This window comes from Oratosquilla oratoria, chromosome 29 (assembly GCF_046742065.1).
Source record: "Oratosquilla oratoria isolate Oo_2021 chromosome 29, ASM4674206v1, whole genome shotgun sequence".
NCBI classification, from domain to species: Eukaryota; Metazoa; Arthropoda; class Malacostraca; order Stomatopoda; family Squillidae; genus Oratosquilla; species Oratosquilla oratoria.
Genome location: NC_134805.1, coordinates 14516093 through 14532863, shown reverse-complemented (window position 1 = coordinate 14532863; position 16771 = coordinate 14516093). Strand labels below are relative to the sequence as shown.

Genomic DNA, 16771 nt, shown 5'->3' with positions numbered 1-16771 from the left:
ACTTCTCGTCTGATCAGAAACTTTGGGAGAGGATAAAGCTAAAAGTATGGCAGGGGTTATAAAGGTAGATTCCGTGAGAAATGAAGAGGTACGACAGAGAGCAAGGGGTAGAAAGGGAACTAGCAGATAGAAATGGTTAAAGAATGAAGCACAAGCTAATATAAGGATAATTACCTTGTCAGCACAAGTGGGTAATCACAGTAATAAATGCACATGGATCTCCTACAAACCTTGAACAAAGTGATAAGGCAATTGCTCTTGAGCTACAGCAGCCAAAGCCCTGATGAGCGTAATGTATGCCAAAGCTTTTTCGTCTTTGCCCTCCTGCCATGAGTGGGATTTGACTGCAGTGACCAATCCACGCATAAGGTACAGTGCTCCTGTGTCTGGTGCATCTGGGATGGCTACGAGAGTTGATGCTAGAGAACACACCAACTGCAGAAGCTGACTCGACGAACCCTTAGTTTTTCCGATTTCAGCCTCTACTGTTGCAGGCACAGACAATACCTCTCTGATGGCCCCTTTTAAACAGGCATCTCCTGTAAAGGAAATAGGGGAAAACAAGTGGGTGTAGAAAGGGTACAAGTGGGTGTATGCCTGGGCTGGCTACCTTCCCAACAAGGGGGAAGAAGCTTCTTGGTATAGAGATAGAATAGTTTAAGGAATGCTAGCTACTGAACTGCATATATCCTGTAGAATGCTACCATAACAAAACTTATAAATATACCTCTGTACTCAGCTATTTAGATACACCCCAAAGTGCCTCTTTAGTAAGAGCTCTGTGTGTGTGTGTTTTTTTTTTTTTTGTGGGGGGGGGGCTGAGTCAAAGTTTATCCTCACCCAACACCCATCCAGTATCGATTCATTGCCCCTCCCATCTTTACATCTTGTTGATAAAAGGTCATCCCTGTCCTCTGCCACATGCTTTGGTCAAAGGTGGGAGACAGCACCTTCAGATCAGGGCCCAATAGCCACAACTAGAGGAGATAAACCAGCTCCAGCTGTTGGACTCAGCTATGGAGGAACTGTGTCTTGTTGCATTAACCACTTCCATACGGTGATGCCTACGTAGGCGTAATGAGGAGCAAGTGGGTACGCGATGATGCCGACGTCAGCGTCTTGATTATATTTATTGTAGTCATACCTACGTAACCTCCACTCTCTCTAAAATGGCTTCATCATATTTTCTATGGTTATCAAAATTCACGGGTGAAAGAGGATGAACGATTGAGCACTGACTTTATTCTTTATAATGCGATTATTATGACGCAACATCGCACGTCGGGCAGCTAATGCTGCCAGACGTACGATGTGCCCCGGAGTGAAATGGTTAACTCTCACCTGAGCAATATTGCAAGGGACAGGGAAGACCCTTCACAAGGTGCTAAGATAGGAGGGACACAGTATAGGCTTTGGTTGGGTGTGGTGTAGGTGTACACACCGACTCAAACACCCACCTCATACTGGGATAAGAGGCCCTTGGGCCCATATATATGTAAATAACTGAGTAAAGCTATGCATAACATATAACATCATAAAAGCAACCATGTATATATAATTAGTGGAATGTCACTGTGCGAGAAAACACCAGAAGAATGCAGTCTTGCCCACCTTGCCCAAGGCACTGATTAACATAAGCCACCTGCCCTGCTAGCAGGTACAACTGCATTCTCTTGCTTGGTGTTCCAAGGGATGGAATGGTAATGTAACAGTAGGCGGCACAGGCCCGGACAAATGCAGCAGTCTTGCCAGAGTGGTGGCCACGGACTCCCCGGAAAGTTAACATGGTAAGATGACACACACACTGCAAAAAATCAATCAATCAATCAATCTACTGCCCCCCCACAAGATCTATCTTGTAGGAGATTCACGGCTCCATGGTAACTGGCAACACCTGCTGGATCAGTCTACAAGTCACTCAGGTAAGAAATACTATTTTGTTGTCTGGATATGGCTTGGGTGAGGCAGTGTAAGATGAGGTGTTCAGAGTCGGGATGGTTGCATCTGAGACAGTTTGTTTATGTGGTCAAGCCTCTACACTGGTACTGTTCTTGTGCTGGAAGGTGGCCTGAACACAGTTGTGCTAGTTGTTTCTCTTATGTGGGATTTTTCTGGGGGACAATGTCTGGAGGTGTCTGAATATGGTGATCAGTCTAGAAGAGTTTGTTTTAAAATCTGAGTGTGAATGCATTTCTGTATGGTTGTATTGTGTGGCGCAGGTGGTAGGTAGTACATGTTTGAATAGAATACTGCTGATGTAGTTTTTGTCGTATTCAGTTGGCCGTGTTTGTGTAACGTAATGAGTGGTCAAGTAAGGCTGAGGACTCATGCAAAGAACTGTATACCTATCATTTCCATGAATGCCTTGGCTGGCTACCTCCCTTATAAGGGAGAAGAAGCCTTTTGGTATATGGATATATACAATTGTTATCATTATTACCATTGTTATAGTATTTATCACTTACCTGCACAAGGTTGACCAAAACCCCTTCTAAATTGCTAAATGCTCCTCGTGCCTCTACATAGAAGTCCAGTTGTTGTTCAAAATCTATCCCAAAATCAACTTTGAGAATGAAAGCATTGATGAGATGTGTGATTTGTCTCCTCTCATCTTCAGTAGTTAATGCACTGTGGATAAATGAAAAAGCTATCAGAAGCAAGAATGTTATACATATATATAACGAGGGTTTTTTCCCCCTTACAAGGGAGGTAGCCAAAGTCATAAGGCATGATTCTACTCCCCACCCATTCCATCCCAATTCATCACCGTTCCCTCCCTCCCTCTTATCTTGGCTCCTCCTGGATGATGGGTCATCCCTGCATCTTGCCCACTATCCTGGGTCAGATGCAATGGAGCAAGACACAACACATCCACAGCAAGGCTGCTTCATTTAACTGATGACCCCACTCTCTGTGCCCTCATGCAGAAAAGGAGAAGATGGGGAGAAATCCCTTTGGTCTTTGTCAAAATAACATTCATATACAGTATAACCACTCCCTATCCCCCCCCCCCTCATCACCTTCCATGCATCACAGCATCACCCATACACAACCATTCTCCACTCACCCCTAACTTCTGCCTTCCCCCTTCCTTCCTCAACAGACATCCCATCTTGCTCCATGCTCCTTTAACCCCATCCATCCATCCCATCCTCAGTCACTCCCTTACATTAACTCCATCCACCTCTGCCTTCCACACTTTTTTTTTTTTTACTAATTTCTTCACTCATTCTTTCCATGTGTCCTAACCATCCCAATACTCTTTCATCAACCCTATCTCCCATCCCCTTTCCACCCCTGCTCTCCTTCTCACCTCCTCATTTCTCACTCTATCCAGCCTCGTTTCCAACCTCATGTTGTACATGAATCTGTTTCTCGTGTGGATGAGGTGGTGGTGGTGGTGGTGGTGGTGGTGGTGGGTGGGGGTTTAAGCAGTAGGAGTAAACCAGCTCTGGCTATCAGGTCCTGCTGTGAAAGAGCTGTGTCTTGCTGCATTGTTTCTAACCCAGTATGGTGAGGTATTATGTTGACCCTTTATCCATAAGGCTAAGATGGGAGGGACAACAAATCAGTTTTTGGATGGGTGTGGGCTAGATGGAAGGTGTGCATTAAAACCACGTATGTGAAGAATATCAAGAAACATTTTCTGTAGATATGTGTCGATTCCTGGAACTGCCTCAAAGATGATATAGCTCAATCTATAACCACGAATAAATTTGGAGCTATGATAAATGAAGAAAAAAAAAGAGACTGGACTCCATGAACATGGCTCCTTCCCTGTGCAACAGAATCAGGTAATTACACACAAACACTCATTACGATCTTACTTGACTGAATCGTGCATCGTGGAGCAAAGTGTAAGGATCTGTGCAATTGGTGTTGGGTCACTCAGGCTTCCTTCATGTTGGTTCACTAGAGCTTGAACAACACACCTTGTTACTTCCACACCAACACTATCTCGCTGGAACAACCCTAGTAATTGCTGGAAATTGCTCTGTAATTATAAAATAAAGAATAATTAACACTATCTCACTGGAACAACCCTAGTAGTTGCTGGAAATTGCTTTGGAATGATAAAATATAGAATAATCGAGACTAAATCAACCCAACAGAAATTTCTCCCACAACAAGCAAGAAACACATTGGCACAACTATGCTTAGTGATAGCATCCATTCTTAGAACAATATCAACATAGAAATGTCCTGGCCTCAGAAGCAGCCTGCCCTAGATGCAATCACCACACAGAAGACACCAACCAAACACCTCATCCAATATTGCCATACTTTAGTTTTACATAGACAACAACACAACATCTTTTCTTTGACTGACTTGTGGGGTAATACAGTGGCTGGTGCTGGTTACCAAGAACCAGAACTCCATGAGTGTAACTCTTTTCCTTTACATTACAAATGGGCAAATACAATTAGGTAATACATACACACACTAGTCCAGCATTCATTGTGCTACAATATGAAGATAAAACATAATACCAATCTCTATTCCATTACCATTGAGTAGAGAGTATGGAAATGATGGATGCGATGAAGAACAATCTGGACGCATGTAAGAAGCTGAGGATACAGCTGTTCATATGCTCGGTTTATGGTCAAATGCTTCAGCAGGTCTCCTAGTAAAGTGTTCACTTCAGTTGGCTGGAAGACAGGAAAAAAAATCAAAATTATTTTCTAATATGATGTCATTACTTATATTAAAGCCTTAGTAATGGAAACCACACAACAAGGTCTGGAATGACTTGTATACTATATCATAAATAAAGAAATGGAAACATCACTATGCACACGTCATATGATAGATTGCATAATAATGATAATAGTAATGTATCTACCCTTGTAAAGATACATACATATACATATACCAACGGCTTTTCCCTCCTACACGGGGGGGTAGCCAGATATAATAACTTTTGTCGCGACTGCAAACCTGTGGTGGGGGAAAAGAATACTGCCACCAAGTATTTCCACTTGGATTGTAAGAGGCAAGAAGAAAGGGACGGGGAGTGGGACTAGGCATCCTTCTTGTAGCCCCACAGGGGACATTCCTAAACGAAAAAGCAAAGGCATACGAGGGTCTGGGAGTTTTCGGACCAGTACCCTAAGGTTTGGGTCTTTTAATGTGCGTGGATGTGGTACAGATGAGAGTAAAAGGGAAGAGATAGGTAGTATGTTTGTGAGAAGAAAGATGGATGTGTTGGCTTTGAGTGAAACTAAATTGAAAGGAAAGAGTGAGTGTAAGTGGGAGGTTATCAGGAGGGAAGATAGGGCGAGGGAGGGAAGGGGTGGCTATTCTAGTAAGTGAAGAGATAGGTAAACGTGTAGGGGAGTGGAAGGAGGTTTCCTCAAGGATAATGTGGATGAAGGTGAAACTGGGAAAGGAGATGTGGGTCTTTGTAAGTGCATATGGGCCTGGCAGTGAGAAGAGTGTAGAAGAAAGGGAGGCCTTTTGGATAGATTTAAATGAGTGCATAGAGGACTTCGGGAGAAATGTCAATGTAATAGTATTGGGAGACCTTAATGCTAGGGTAGGAAATGGTCCAATTGATGGAGTGGTTGGGAAGTGTGGAGTTCCAGGAAAGAATCATAGCGGAGAGTTGATGGAAATGTGTCTAGGAAGAGAGTTGATGATAGCAAATACAGTGTTTCGGAAGTCAAGCATAAGTACACATGGGAGAGGGTGGTGAATGGAAGGGTGGTAGATAGAGCGTTGATGGATTATGTAGTGGTAAATAGGACTATGATAGGAAGAGTTAAGGATGTACATGTGCTAAGGGGAGAGGGTGGGGGAATATCAGATCATTTTTTGGTGGAAGGTAAGTTGAGAGTGGAGGATAGATGGAGAAAGAGGAAAGGGACAAAAGGTAGGGAGGTGCTTAGAGTGAACTCTTTAAATGAAAAGGAAAAGGAGGAGAAGCAGTACAAGAAGAAGCTGAAGGAGGAGTGGGAGGGAGTGAAGGATAGAGTAGAGCTAGGAGTGGAGGAGGAATGGGGATGGTTCAAGGAGGGAGTCACAAAGTGTGCAAGGATGGTCTGTGGAACAAGAAGGACAGGAGGAAATAGAAGGAAGGGTAGTGAATGGTGGGATGAGGAAACAAAGAAGGTTGTAGAAGAGAAGAAGCGAGCTTTCACAGATTGGTTACAAAATAGGACGAGGGAGTCATAAGAGAGGTACAAAGAAAAGAAAAGAGAAGTAAAGCAAAAAGTAAAGGAGGCAAAGAGGAGAGCAGATGTGAAGTGGGGTAAGAGTATGACAGAAAATTTTGAAAGTAATAAAAAGATGTTTTGGAAAGAAATTAAGAGAGGAAGAGGAGGCAAATCAAGTAGAGAAGAAAAGGTAAAAGGTGCAGATGGAGAGATGATAATGGAAGAGAAGGCAGTAAGGGGAAGATGGGCAGAATATTTTAGGGAGTTGCTAAATGTGAAGGAGGATAGGGAGGGAAAGATAGTTGCAGTGGGAAATGATAAGAAAATGAGTGTGATGAGTGAGGAAAATCGAGGAGAAGTAAGGAAGGATGAAGTGAAGGCAGTTGTTGAGATGATGAAAGCAGGTAAGGCACCTAGTCTGGATGGATGCTATGCAGAATGTCTAAAAAAAGGAGGTACAGTGATGGTGGACTGGATGGTGAGGTTATTTAATGTTTGCTGGAGAGAGGGTAGAGTACCGGAGGACTGGAGGAGTGCCTGTATAGTTCCACTTTACAAGGGAAAAGGGGACAAGTGTGAATGTAGTAGTTTCAGAGGGATTAGTTTGTTAAGTGTAGTAGGGAAGGCTTATGGGAGGATCTTGATTGAGAGGATTAGGAGAGGAACAGAGGGAGTAATTGGTGAGGAACAGTGTGGATTTAGGACAGGTTGAGGTTGTGTAGATCAGATCTTTGTGGTAAGACAAATATGTGAGAAAGCTATGGGAAAGGGGAAGGATGTTTTTTGGGCTTTTATGGATCTGGAAAAGGCTTACAATAGGGTAGACAGAAAGGCACTGTAGGAGGTTATGCAGATATATGGGATAGGAGGAAAGCTTCTAGGAGCTGTCAGGAGTTTTTATGAGAGTAGTAGAGCTTGTGTTAGGATAAGAAATGGAGAGAGTGAGTGGTTTGAGGTAAAGGTGGGACTTCATCAAGGATGCATTATGTCACCCTGGCTGTTCAACTTATACATGGATGGGGTAGTGCGAGAGGTAAATGCAAGGGTAGTGGGTCAGGGATTGGAGATGGTTAAAGAAAATGGAGAAAAGTGGGAGGTGAGCCAGTTGTTGTTTGCTGACGACACTGCGCTTGTGGCAGGATCAGAGGAGGGATTGAGGAAGTTGGTGACAGAGTTTGGGAGAGTATGTGATAGAAGAAAGCTAAAGATAAATGTGGGTAAAAGTAAGGTGATGAGATGTACAAGGGGTGAAAGTGGCAGTAGACTGGAAGTGAGAACTAAGGGAGAGTAACTGGAGGAAGTGGATAGTTTTAGATACTTGTGTGCAAATGTGGCAGGAAAAGGTGGAGTGAAGGTGGAGGTAGAATGTAGATTGAGAGAAGCGAGTAAATGCCTTGGTGGATTGAAGTGTGTAATGAGGAATAGACATTTGGGAATGGATGCTAAGAGGAGACTGTATGAAGGAGTGATTGTGCCAACAGCACTGTATGGGGCAGAAACATGGAACATAAGAGAGGAAGAGAGAAGGAGTTTGATTGTGTTTGAGATGAGGTGTCTGAGAAGTATGATGGGGGTTACTAGGCTGGATAGAGTGAGAAATGAGGAGGTGAGGAGAAGAACGGGGGTGGAAAGGGAGTTGGGAGATAGGATTGATGAAAGAGTATTAGGATGGTTTGGACACATGGAAAGAATGAGTGAAGAAAGACTAGTAAAAGAGGTATGGAAGGCAGATGTGGAGGGAGTGAACATGAGGGGACATCCTAGGATGAGGTGGATGGATGGGGTGAAGGGGGCTTTGGGGAAGAGGGATGTCTGTTGAGGAAGGACGGGAGAGGACAGAAGACAGGGGTGAATGGAGAATGGTTGTATATGGATGTTGTTGTGATGCATGAGGTGGAATGGGTGGGGGGATGGGGGTGAGGTAGTATGTGTGAGCAAAATTTGACGCAGCCTGAAGGGACTTCTCCCCGTCTTCTCCTTTTATGCATGGGGGGGACAGAGAGGGGGGGTCACCGAATCATTTAGATAAATACCTAAGTAAGATGCTGTAATTATTATAATTTATGTTATATTATTTGTTTTTGTTTTGTTATAATTTGTCTGTCTGATTTTCATTTATTATTAGTTATATGTCAATTTATTATCATTTACTATTTACCTGTTTGTTTGTTATTCAACTATACCAATGCATTTATTTATGTATTTTAATTGTTATTTACATTGTTATAGTTTTAATTTATTATTAATATGATTTTTTTTTTTTTTTTTTCATCCGACCTAGATATGGATCAAAAGGTCTCCTATCGGCATGCTTTGCCTCTGTAATCCTTTGTAATCCTTTGTAATGAAGTGGCCTTGCTGGGAATGTGCTGTGTCTTGCAACACTGCTTCTGAACCAGGGCAGTGGACAAGGTGCAGGGATGACCCGTCATCCAGGAGGTGCTAAGATAAGAGGGAGGGTGGAGGGGTGTGGAGTGTATTCAGGGGTGGAATGGGTGGGAGTGATTTTATGCCTTTTCCTTTTTGGCTACCTCCCTTGTAAGGAGGAAAAAGCCTTGGTATATGTATTTATGTATATATGCAAACCTGCAGCCTAGTAGTAGCAAGCAACAGTCCTCAGGACCTTCCATAGTTCTCTCTGGAAAGAAACATTAGACTGTCTTCTGTTTTGGGGGAAGAAAATGAGGAGGGGATCAGCTACTGATTGTCAGCTCTCTTTACAAGAAAAACCAGAAGAAAGACAAAGATGAAGGAGATTTTTGGATCCATTCTGAAAACTAAAGTACTAGCCTGAGGGTGCTGACAGGATCTGAAGACAAGCAGCAGGACTTCCGAGACCAACCCACAATCACAGATGCAACTCTTCCCTATACTCACCTTGACCATAATTTAGAATAAACCGGTAATACAGAATTTCGGCAGTGACCAATGACTGATACCGGGTTGCGGTGGTCTGCTAAGATGGACAGTGGCAGGGATCACCTCCCTGATGTCCATTTTCAAAACCTGTCAACCCTCTCACCTCCATTTGGATGTGCAATCCCACGAGGCTGGTATAAAGTCTCTACACTGGACCCATGGTCTTCCTCTGTCAATTTGAACTTCCAACTCTTTACAGGTAGAGAGCTGACAATTGGTGATTGCTCTTCCCCTAGTACTTTCAGCTGGTGACACAGAAACAGTCCCATTCTAATGATGATGATGATATGGTTTAACATCACAAACTCCTTCCCATCAGAAGGCTAGGATGGTGCCCCTCACAAAGGGCTTTGTAGTGTGGAATTTAATGAACTATGCCTTTGGTTCAACTTCACTAGTGGCAGGATTCGAACCACCATCCCCTAACCTTTACCGCAAGTAAGGATGTCCTAACCCACTCAGCCAGTGAGCTTCCACATCCCCCCCCCCCAAAAAAAAAAAAAAAAGATAGAGAGAGAGAGAGCATAAACTCTCTTCCCTCTTCCCACAGGAATCAATGGAGGCCCCAAGGAACATTGCCAGCCACTGCTGCGAGGCTGCAGGTTTCCAGTTAGTGTTGGAACATAAGAGAAGAAGAGAGAAGGAGTTTGAATGTGTTTGAGATGAGGTGTCTGAGAAGTATGGTGGGGGTTACTAGGCTGGATAGAGTGAGAAATGAGGAGGTGAGGAGGAGAACAGGGGTAAAAAAGGATTTGGGAGATAGGGTTGATGAAAGAATATTAGGATGGTTTGGACACATGGAAAGAATGAGTGAAGAAAGACTAGTAAAAGAGGTATGGAAGGCAGATGTGGAGGGAGTGAACATGAGGGGACGTCCTAGGATGAGGTGGATGGATGGGGTGAAGGGGGCTTTAGGGAAGAGGGGAATGTCTGTTGAGGAAGGAAGGGAGAGGACGGAAGACAGAGGTGAGTGGAGAATGGTTGTATATGGATGATGTTGTGACTGCATGAGGAGGAATGGGCGGGGGGGTGGGGGGTGGGGTAGTATGTGTGAGTAAATTTTGACGCAGCCCGAAGGGATTTCTCCCCGTCCTCGCCTTATATGCAAAGGGGGACGGAGAGGGGGGGTCGCCGATTAAATGAAGCAGCCTTGCTGTGGATGTGCTGTGTCTTGCGACACTGCTTCTGACCCAGGGCGGTGGGCAGGGTGCAGGGATGACCCGTCATCCAGGAGGTGCTCAGATGAGAGGAAGGGTGGGAGGGGTGTGGAGGGTATTTAGGGATGAAATGGGTGGGAGTGTTTTTATGCCTTTCCCTTTTTGGCTACCTCCCTTGTAAGGGGGAAATGCCTTGGTATATGTATGTATGTATGTTGTCATATTATCATATACTAAAAAAACCTTACAATTACAAGGGCATGCACTCTCCCTTAACCCAAGCTACATCAACCCAAGGCCCAGAAGCACTGCAGCACAACATAGCTGAGTGATGTTAGTGATGTAACAATTATTCATTATTATGGTGGGGGTCAGTGATGACTCTTCATCCACCAGGTATTGAGACGAGTGGAGCATTAAATGCGTTTTAATGTGCATGTAGGGTTGTACTTTGACTCAGCCATCCAAAAGAGCCGTTGTTATGCATGTATGTGTGCATTATTAAAATCCTCACCAGTTCCACCTGATATCTAATAAATAAATTTTACATTTTGATTACAAATACAAATTTTTACACACCCATTCAGTCCTACTCACAGTGAAATGTGTGGTAGTAAATTCGAGCCAAATCTGTGCTGTAGATAGGTAGACAGCTGGATCCTTGATATGGCTCACAACTTTCCAAACACTGTTGAGTAACGGAAGTTGATTGTGTTCAGGTGGTGCTTCCTCCAGTACACACTGCCCAAGTTGCTGCATCATGGTTGCCTGGCTGAACCCTGGTAACAATTTAAAATATTAGGAATTATATTTATGTTCGTAAATAAATCATCTGGCCTAAGAATTCATAGTAATAATGTTTTTATTCTGTGTACTTTGAAAATACAAATGTTTTATTTCTTCAGATAGGTATAGAGTGGGTGGATGCTTCAACTTAATTATCCTCTTTTATAAAAGGGGGAAAAAGGGCCTTTTGGTATATATATGCATATATTTCAAATGGGTAAATTGTAAAACCAAACTACCTGGATCACAGCAGCCAGCAATAAGCTGTGATAGTGGGACAGCTCTCATGGTAAGGAATGATGGAGGGAAAGAGTTCAGGACTCCTGAGACCAGGAGACTTTGATTTCCTCCGAGTGCACTCTCGCAGTGACGCAAGACACTCTGTCAAAACATGTTACATGTTTATTCATTCATTTGATCTTTCTCTTTTAAGCTTTTCCACATCAAGCTATCAAAGTGGATGGGTGTTCATGACAAGTTATTCCCAACCAGTGCTGGTTCATGGAATTCTACAAGGGTGATCTCTTTTATTTTTCATATATGTATATACAGCCACTATCCGAGTTACGACCTAGATAAGTTTCGACCAACCAGTTGTAAGTCGGATTGGTCGTAAGTCGGATCCTATTCAAAATGGCCAACACGAGGGTTCTACTCTAGGATACATGATATCAATCTGTTGCATTTTTAAGTAACATTTTCTATTGAATACTATTAAATACAAGCTGTTTACTGTTTATTTATCAATGCTTTTTAGTTTCATTTTTATAATTTTTTCTATTTTTTTAATGTTTTAATACTGTACTGTATTTCAGTATATATACGTATGCAGGTACTGTATGTATATACTATACCTGTATATATACACACACACACACACACACACACACACATGAAAGGCATAGAAATTACTGATAGAGAGAATCTGATAAAATGGGATGACAGAAATACAAGAGGACACGGAAAGAAAATAAAAAAAGACAGCTATAGAAGAGATTTGAAAAAGAACAGCTTTCCTCACAGAGCAATAGACAGTTGGAACAAGTTAGATGAGAAAGTGGTGTGTGCAAAAACAATACATGAATTTAAAAATAGTTTAGATAAAATGAGATATGAAGACGGGACCCCACGAGCATAGCTCCCCTTCCCGTAAAATACAACTAGGTACAACTAGGTAAATACACGTATTAAATATAACCTTGCTTACCATTTTTAAGTTTTTTAAATTGTAGTTTCCTTTTATTAATTTTTCCTTAATTCTTCAATTGTTGTATGTGCTCTAAATATATGTGAATTTTAAGATCTATTTTTCTCATCAATTTCAATCCATTCTAAGTGTGAAATATAGGTACAGCAACGACTGCAACAGCACTGTAGGAGAGAAACCAAACGCAGAGTATGGGATCCAATGTATTTAACGTTGCGCCCGACAGGGCTTCTCCTGAAATAACATAATGGACTTTTTTAAGGCTATCGACCCATAAGGGGGTCATTAAGCCTGGTGTGAAGTTGTTCAGTCTCTACTTTTTTTTTTTTTTTTTTTTTTTAACACCAGTTTCATGTTCGTTTCTCCCCGCAAGCTCGGGTTATATAAGGAGTCAGATGTTTGTCCACTATGTTATTTCTGAAGAAGCCCTGGTGGGCGAAACGTTAAACACATTGGATCCCATACTCTGCGTTTGACTTCTCTCCTACAGTTGTATACAGTATTGTTTTCAGTTGCTTAGTTGTTAATATGATATGGTAAGTTAAAGAAAGAAAATACTTATTATAGTGTATTCGTATTAGTAAACTTATAATAGACATCAGCTAGATGTAGTCGTAAGTACGTAAATATCCTTCATCCATAATTTATCAAACTCTTCCACAAATGCCTTAGCTGCAGGCGCATCACTGCTGGCAGCCTCACCTTTCGACAGCACATGGTGAACCTGGTAACGCTCTCGAAAGCAACGAAACCACCCAGCACTCACTATGAACTCATGTGAAGCATATTTTCACCTGCATGTTCTTTCAACATGTGAAATTAACTTGTAGCCTTACTTTGCACTGCTTGCAATGTCACTCTCACATTTCTTTGCTTATTATCTTCCAACCACGTCTATAGCAACTTTTCCATCTCTGCCATAACTGCCGTACGCGATGCCGGTTGCCACAACTATCTTACGCGCTGTGCTGCCAGACATGTACAGTAAATTCATAATAGGCATCTGCTAGATGTGGTCGTAAGTACGGGTGGTCTTAACTCGCGTACGTCGTAACTCAGATAGTGACTGTGTATGTATATATATATATATATATATATATATATATATATATATATATATATATATATATATATATATATATATATATATATGTTGCACTCTTCGGAAGGCGTATCTACGAATAATCTCCTAGATTTACAAAACCTCACCACGCATGCTAGCCAAGATGCATCAAGTGCACAAGAGGAGTGGGTGGGCACTCGTCCGTGTTTCCCACGGATAGAGAGAGCCTGCGGTTACCTTTATGGGAAAAAAGATCGTAGGCTGTGTCCAGACTCCAACGGCACTTCTGCCCAAGTGCCAATACATGACCAGCCAGGAAGATATTTCCACAAATGATATATTTATGTATTATTCATGTTTTCCCTCCGGGAAAACCTCTGTCTCATTGTATATTAATTCTCCACCTGTATTTTCACCTTGTTCTCACAGATAGCTAGATTTAACCACTTCAGTACGGGACTTAAATCTCGCGGGCAGCAGCCAATGCCAGCCGTATGACGTGTCGTAATAATACTCGCATCATAAAATATAGTCACCGCTTATATCGATCGTTCTCTCTTTCACCCGCGAATTTTGAAAACCACAGAGAATGGGATTCAGGGCGCATTTGGGAGAATGTAAAAACACAGGGGCGACTACAATAAATATAATCAAGACGCCGATATGGCAGCGTCGCGAATCCACTTGCTCCTCATGACGCCTACATGTGCGGCACCGTATGGAAGGGGTTAAGATTGTTATTATTCCGCTCTTGCTGGAAAACCAGCACCTATGTTCTGATGTTCTCGTCGGCAACCTAGCCGGCAATCTGTATATAAGCACCATGTTTCTCACAAAATAAAGAGAGAAAGACCAGAGGCTAGAGCGAGGCTCCACGTGTTTGTTTCCCACCTCCACGAAGACTGCCAAATCTCACCACGCTACCAAAACCAAAATTCCGAACCCTCTTTATGTTGGACCTATTTTCAAGACCAACATATATATATATATATTCTTTCAATACAACACAGAGAACTATATATACATACTCAGTGAAGAGATCTTGGAGAGAGAGAGAGAGAGAGAGAGAGGAAAAAAAAAAAAAAAAAAAAAAAAAAAAAAACACACAGAGTGGTGGATGTCTGGAACAAATTGGATGAAACAATAGTGTGTGCATGCAAACACCATACAAGAACTTAAGAACAAACTAGGTGTTGCGAGCTACAGAGACAGGTCACTAGGAGCATAGCATGCATGCACGCACCCCCCTACACACACACACACAGAAGAAATACAAGGGGACACAAGAAGAAACTTAAGAAGGACAGTTATAGAAGAGATATGAAAAAGAATAGCTTTCCACACAGAGTGATAGATACATACATATACCAAAGGCTTTTTCTTCCTACAGGGGGAGTAGCAAAAAAGGAAAATGCATAGAAACCACTCCCACCCATTCCATTTCCTATATATTCCACTCCCATCCACCCTCCTCCCTCCCTCTTATCTTGGCACCTCCTGGATGACGGATCATCCCTGCATCCTGTCCACTGCCCTGGTTCAGAAGCAGTGTCGCAAGACACAGCACATCCACAGCAAGGCTGCTTCATAAATTCACCGACCCCCCCCCCTCTCCGTCCCCCCATACAGAAAAGGATAAGACGGGGAGAAATCCCTTTGGGCTGCGTCAAATTTTTTCTCATACATACTTCCTCAACCCCCATCCCCCACCCACATGGAATAAATTGAAAGAGAAAACAGTGAGTGCTAAAACTATGACTTTATGAAAGAACTGGATACAGAAAGATACTACTGCGGGTATCTACAAGCATAGCTCTTCTCCCACAAAATACAAGGTAAACTAGGTAAATACACACACATACACACACACACACACACACACACACACATATATATATATATATTATATATAAAACAACAAAAGCTATTTTCACTGATATTTTTAAACTATGTTAATAAATGGAAGACTTCCACCATTTAGCATAAGGTTAAGACAGTTTAATAGGCCATCTCCATTAGAAAGGGGTAAAGGCCCCTTGGTATATACATGTATAAAGTATTCTTATACAACATGACTGTATCTAATTGACAAGCTTTTATTTCTATTTTATTTATTTATTTTACTTCTCTCTTCCTCTCTTATGTTCCATGTTTCTGCCGCGTACAGTGCTGTTGGCACAATCGCTCCTTCATATAACCTCCTCTTGGCATCAATTCCCAGATGTCTATTTCTCATTACATTTTTTAATCCACCAAGGCATTTACTCTCTTCTCTCAATCTACATTCTACCTCCACCCCCACTCTTCCCTTTCCTGCCACATTCGCACCCAAGTATCTAAAACTATCCACTTCCTCCAGTCTCTCTCCCTTAATACTCACTTCCAGTCTGCTGCCACTTTCTCCCCTTGTACATCTCATCACCTTACATTTACCCACATTTATCTTCAACTTCCTTCTTTTGCACACCTTCCCAAACTCTGTCACTAACTTCCTCAATCCCTCCTCTGATCCTGCTACAAGCGCAGTGTCGTCAGCAAACAACAGCTGGCTTATCTTCCACTCTTCTCAATTTTCCTTAACCATCTCGAATCCCAGACCCATTATCCTTGTATTTATCTCTCACACCACCCCATCCATGTGATTCACCATGGTCTTGGATCATGTGTAGGACATGAGATTTGACAGTTATTTCCCTCCCAGAAGAGAGCTCAGTGCTCATATGTTTGAATGTGTTTGAGATGAGGTGCTTGAGAAGTATGATAGGGGTTACTAGGCTGGATAGAGTGAGAAATGAGGCGAGGAGGAAAATGGGGGAGGAAAGGGAGTTGTTGTTGTTGTTGTTGTTATTGTTGTCGTTCCCTAGACTGTCTGTCCGAGCAGTCCCGTCTCCCCAAGGTCCTGGAGCTGCAGCGTCTACGTCGTGGGACCACCTACCCAACCCCGGGAGTTGGGGGCCAAACAGCAGCAACCACCCTTGGCCATCAGGAAAGGGAGTTGGGAGATAGGGTTGATGAAAGAGTATTGGGATGGTTTGGACACATGGAAAGAATGAGTGAAGAAAGACTAGTAAAAGAGGTGTGGAAGGCAAAGATGGAAGGAATGAACATGAGGGGTCGACCTAAGATGAGATGGATGGATGGGGTAAAAGGGGCACTGGAAAGAGGGGAATGTCTGTTGAGGAAGGACGGGAGAGGACTGAAGATAGGGGTGAATAGAGAATGTTTGTGTATGGATGATGCTGTGATGCATGAGGAGTGGGTGGGGGATGGGAGGTGAGGGAGTAGGTGTGAGAAATAAACTGATACAGCCTGAAGGGATTTCTCCCTGTCTTCTCTTTTTCTGCATGAGGGGATGGAAAAGGGGGGGTCGCCGAGTTAATGAAGCGGCCTTGCTGTGGTTGTGCGGTGTCTTGTGACACTGCTTCTGACCCAGGGCAGTGGGCAAGATGCAGAGATGACCCGTCATCCAGGAGGTGCCAA

At 42.8% G+C, this 16771-nt stretch overlaps 2 protein-coding genes across 6 annotated transcripts in view; one reads left to right on the top strand and one right to left on the bottom strand.

Annotated features, from left to right (window-relative positions):
• Nucleotides 1–16771, bottom strand: part of LOC143040607 (VPS35 endosomal protein-sorting factor-like) — a 74728-nt gene that overhangs the window by 8521 nt on the left and 49436 nt on the right. For 4 of the 5 annotated variants that reach the window (XM_076211738.1, XM_076211739.1, XM_076211742.1 and 1 more), the window contains 7 exons: nt 11261–11402; nt 10815–11014; nt 4510–4653; nt 3828–3994; nt 2466–2628; nt 1612–1804; nt 231–539 (listed from right to left, as the gene is read on the bottom strand). In XM_076211738.1, the coding sequence (XP_076067853.1) occupies nt 231–539; nt 1612–1804; nt 2466–2628; nt 3828–3994; nt 4510–4653; nt 10815–11014; nt 11261–11402 (1318 nt within the window). The remainder of the gene's footprint in view (nt 1–230; nt 540–1611; nt 1805–2465; nt 2629–3827; nt 3995–4509; nt 4654–10814; nt 11015–11260; nt 11403–16771) is intronic. The other variant, XM_076211740.1, reaches the window with a different exon arrangement.
• Nucleotides 1–16771, top strand: part of LOC143040612 (uncharacterized) — a 65095-nt gene that overhangs the window by 10184 nt on the left and 38140 nt on the right. The gene's annotated exons all lie outside the window — the stretch shown is intronic.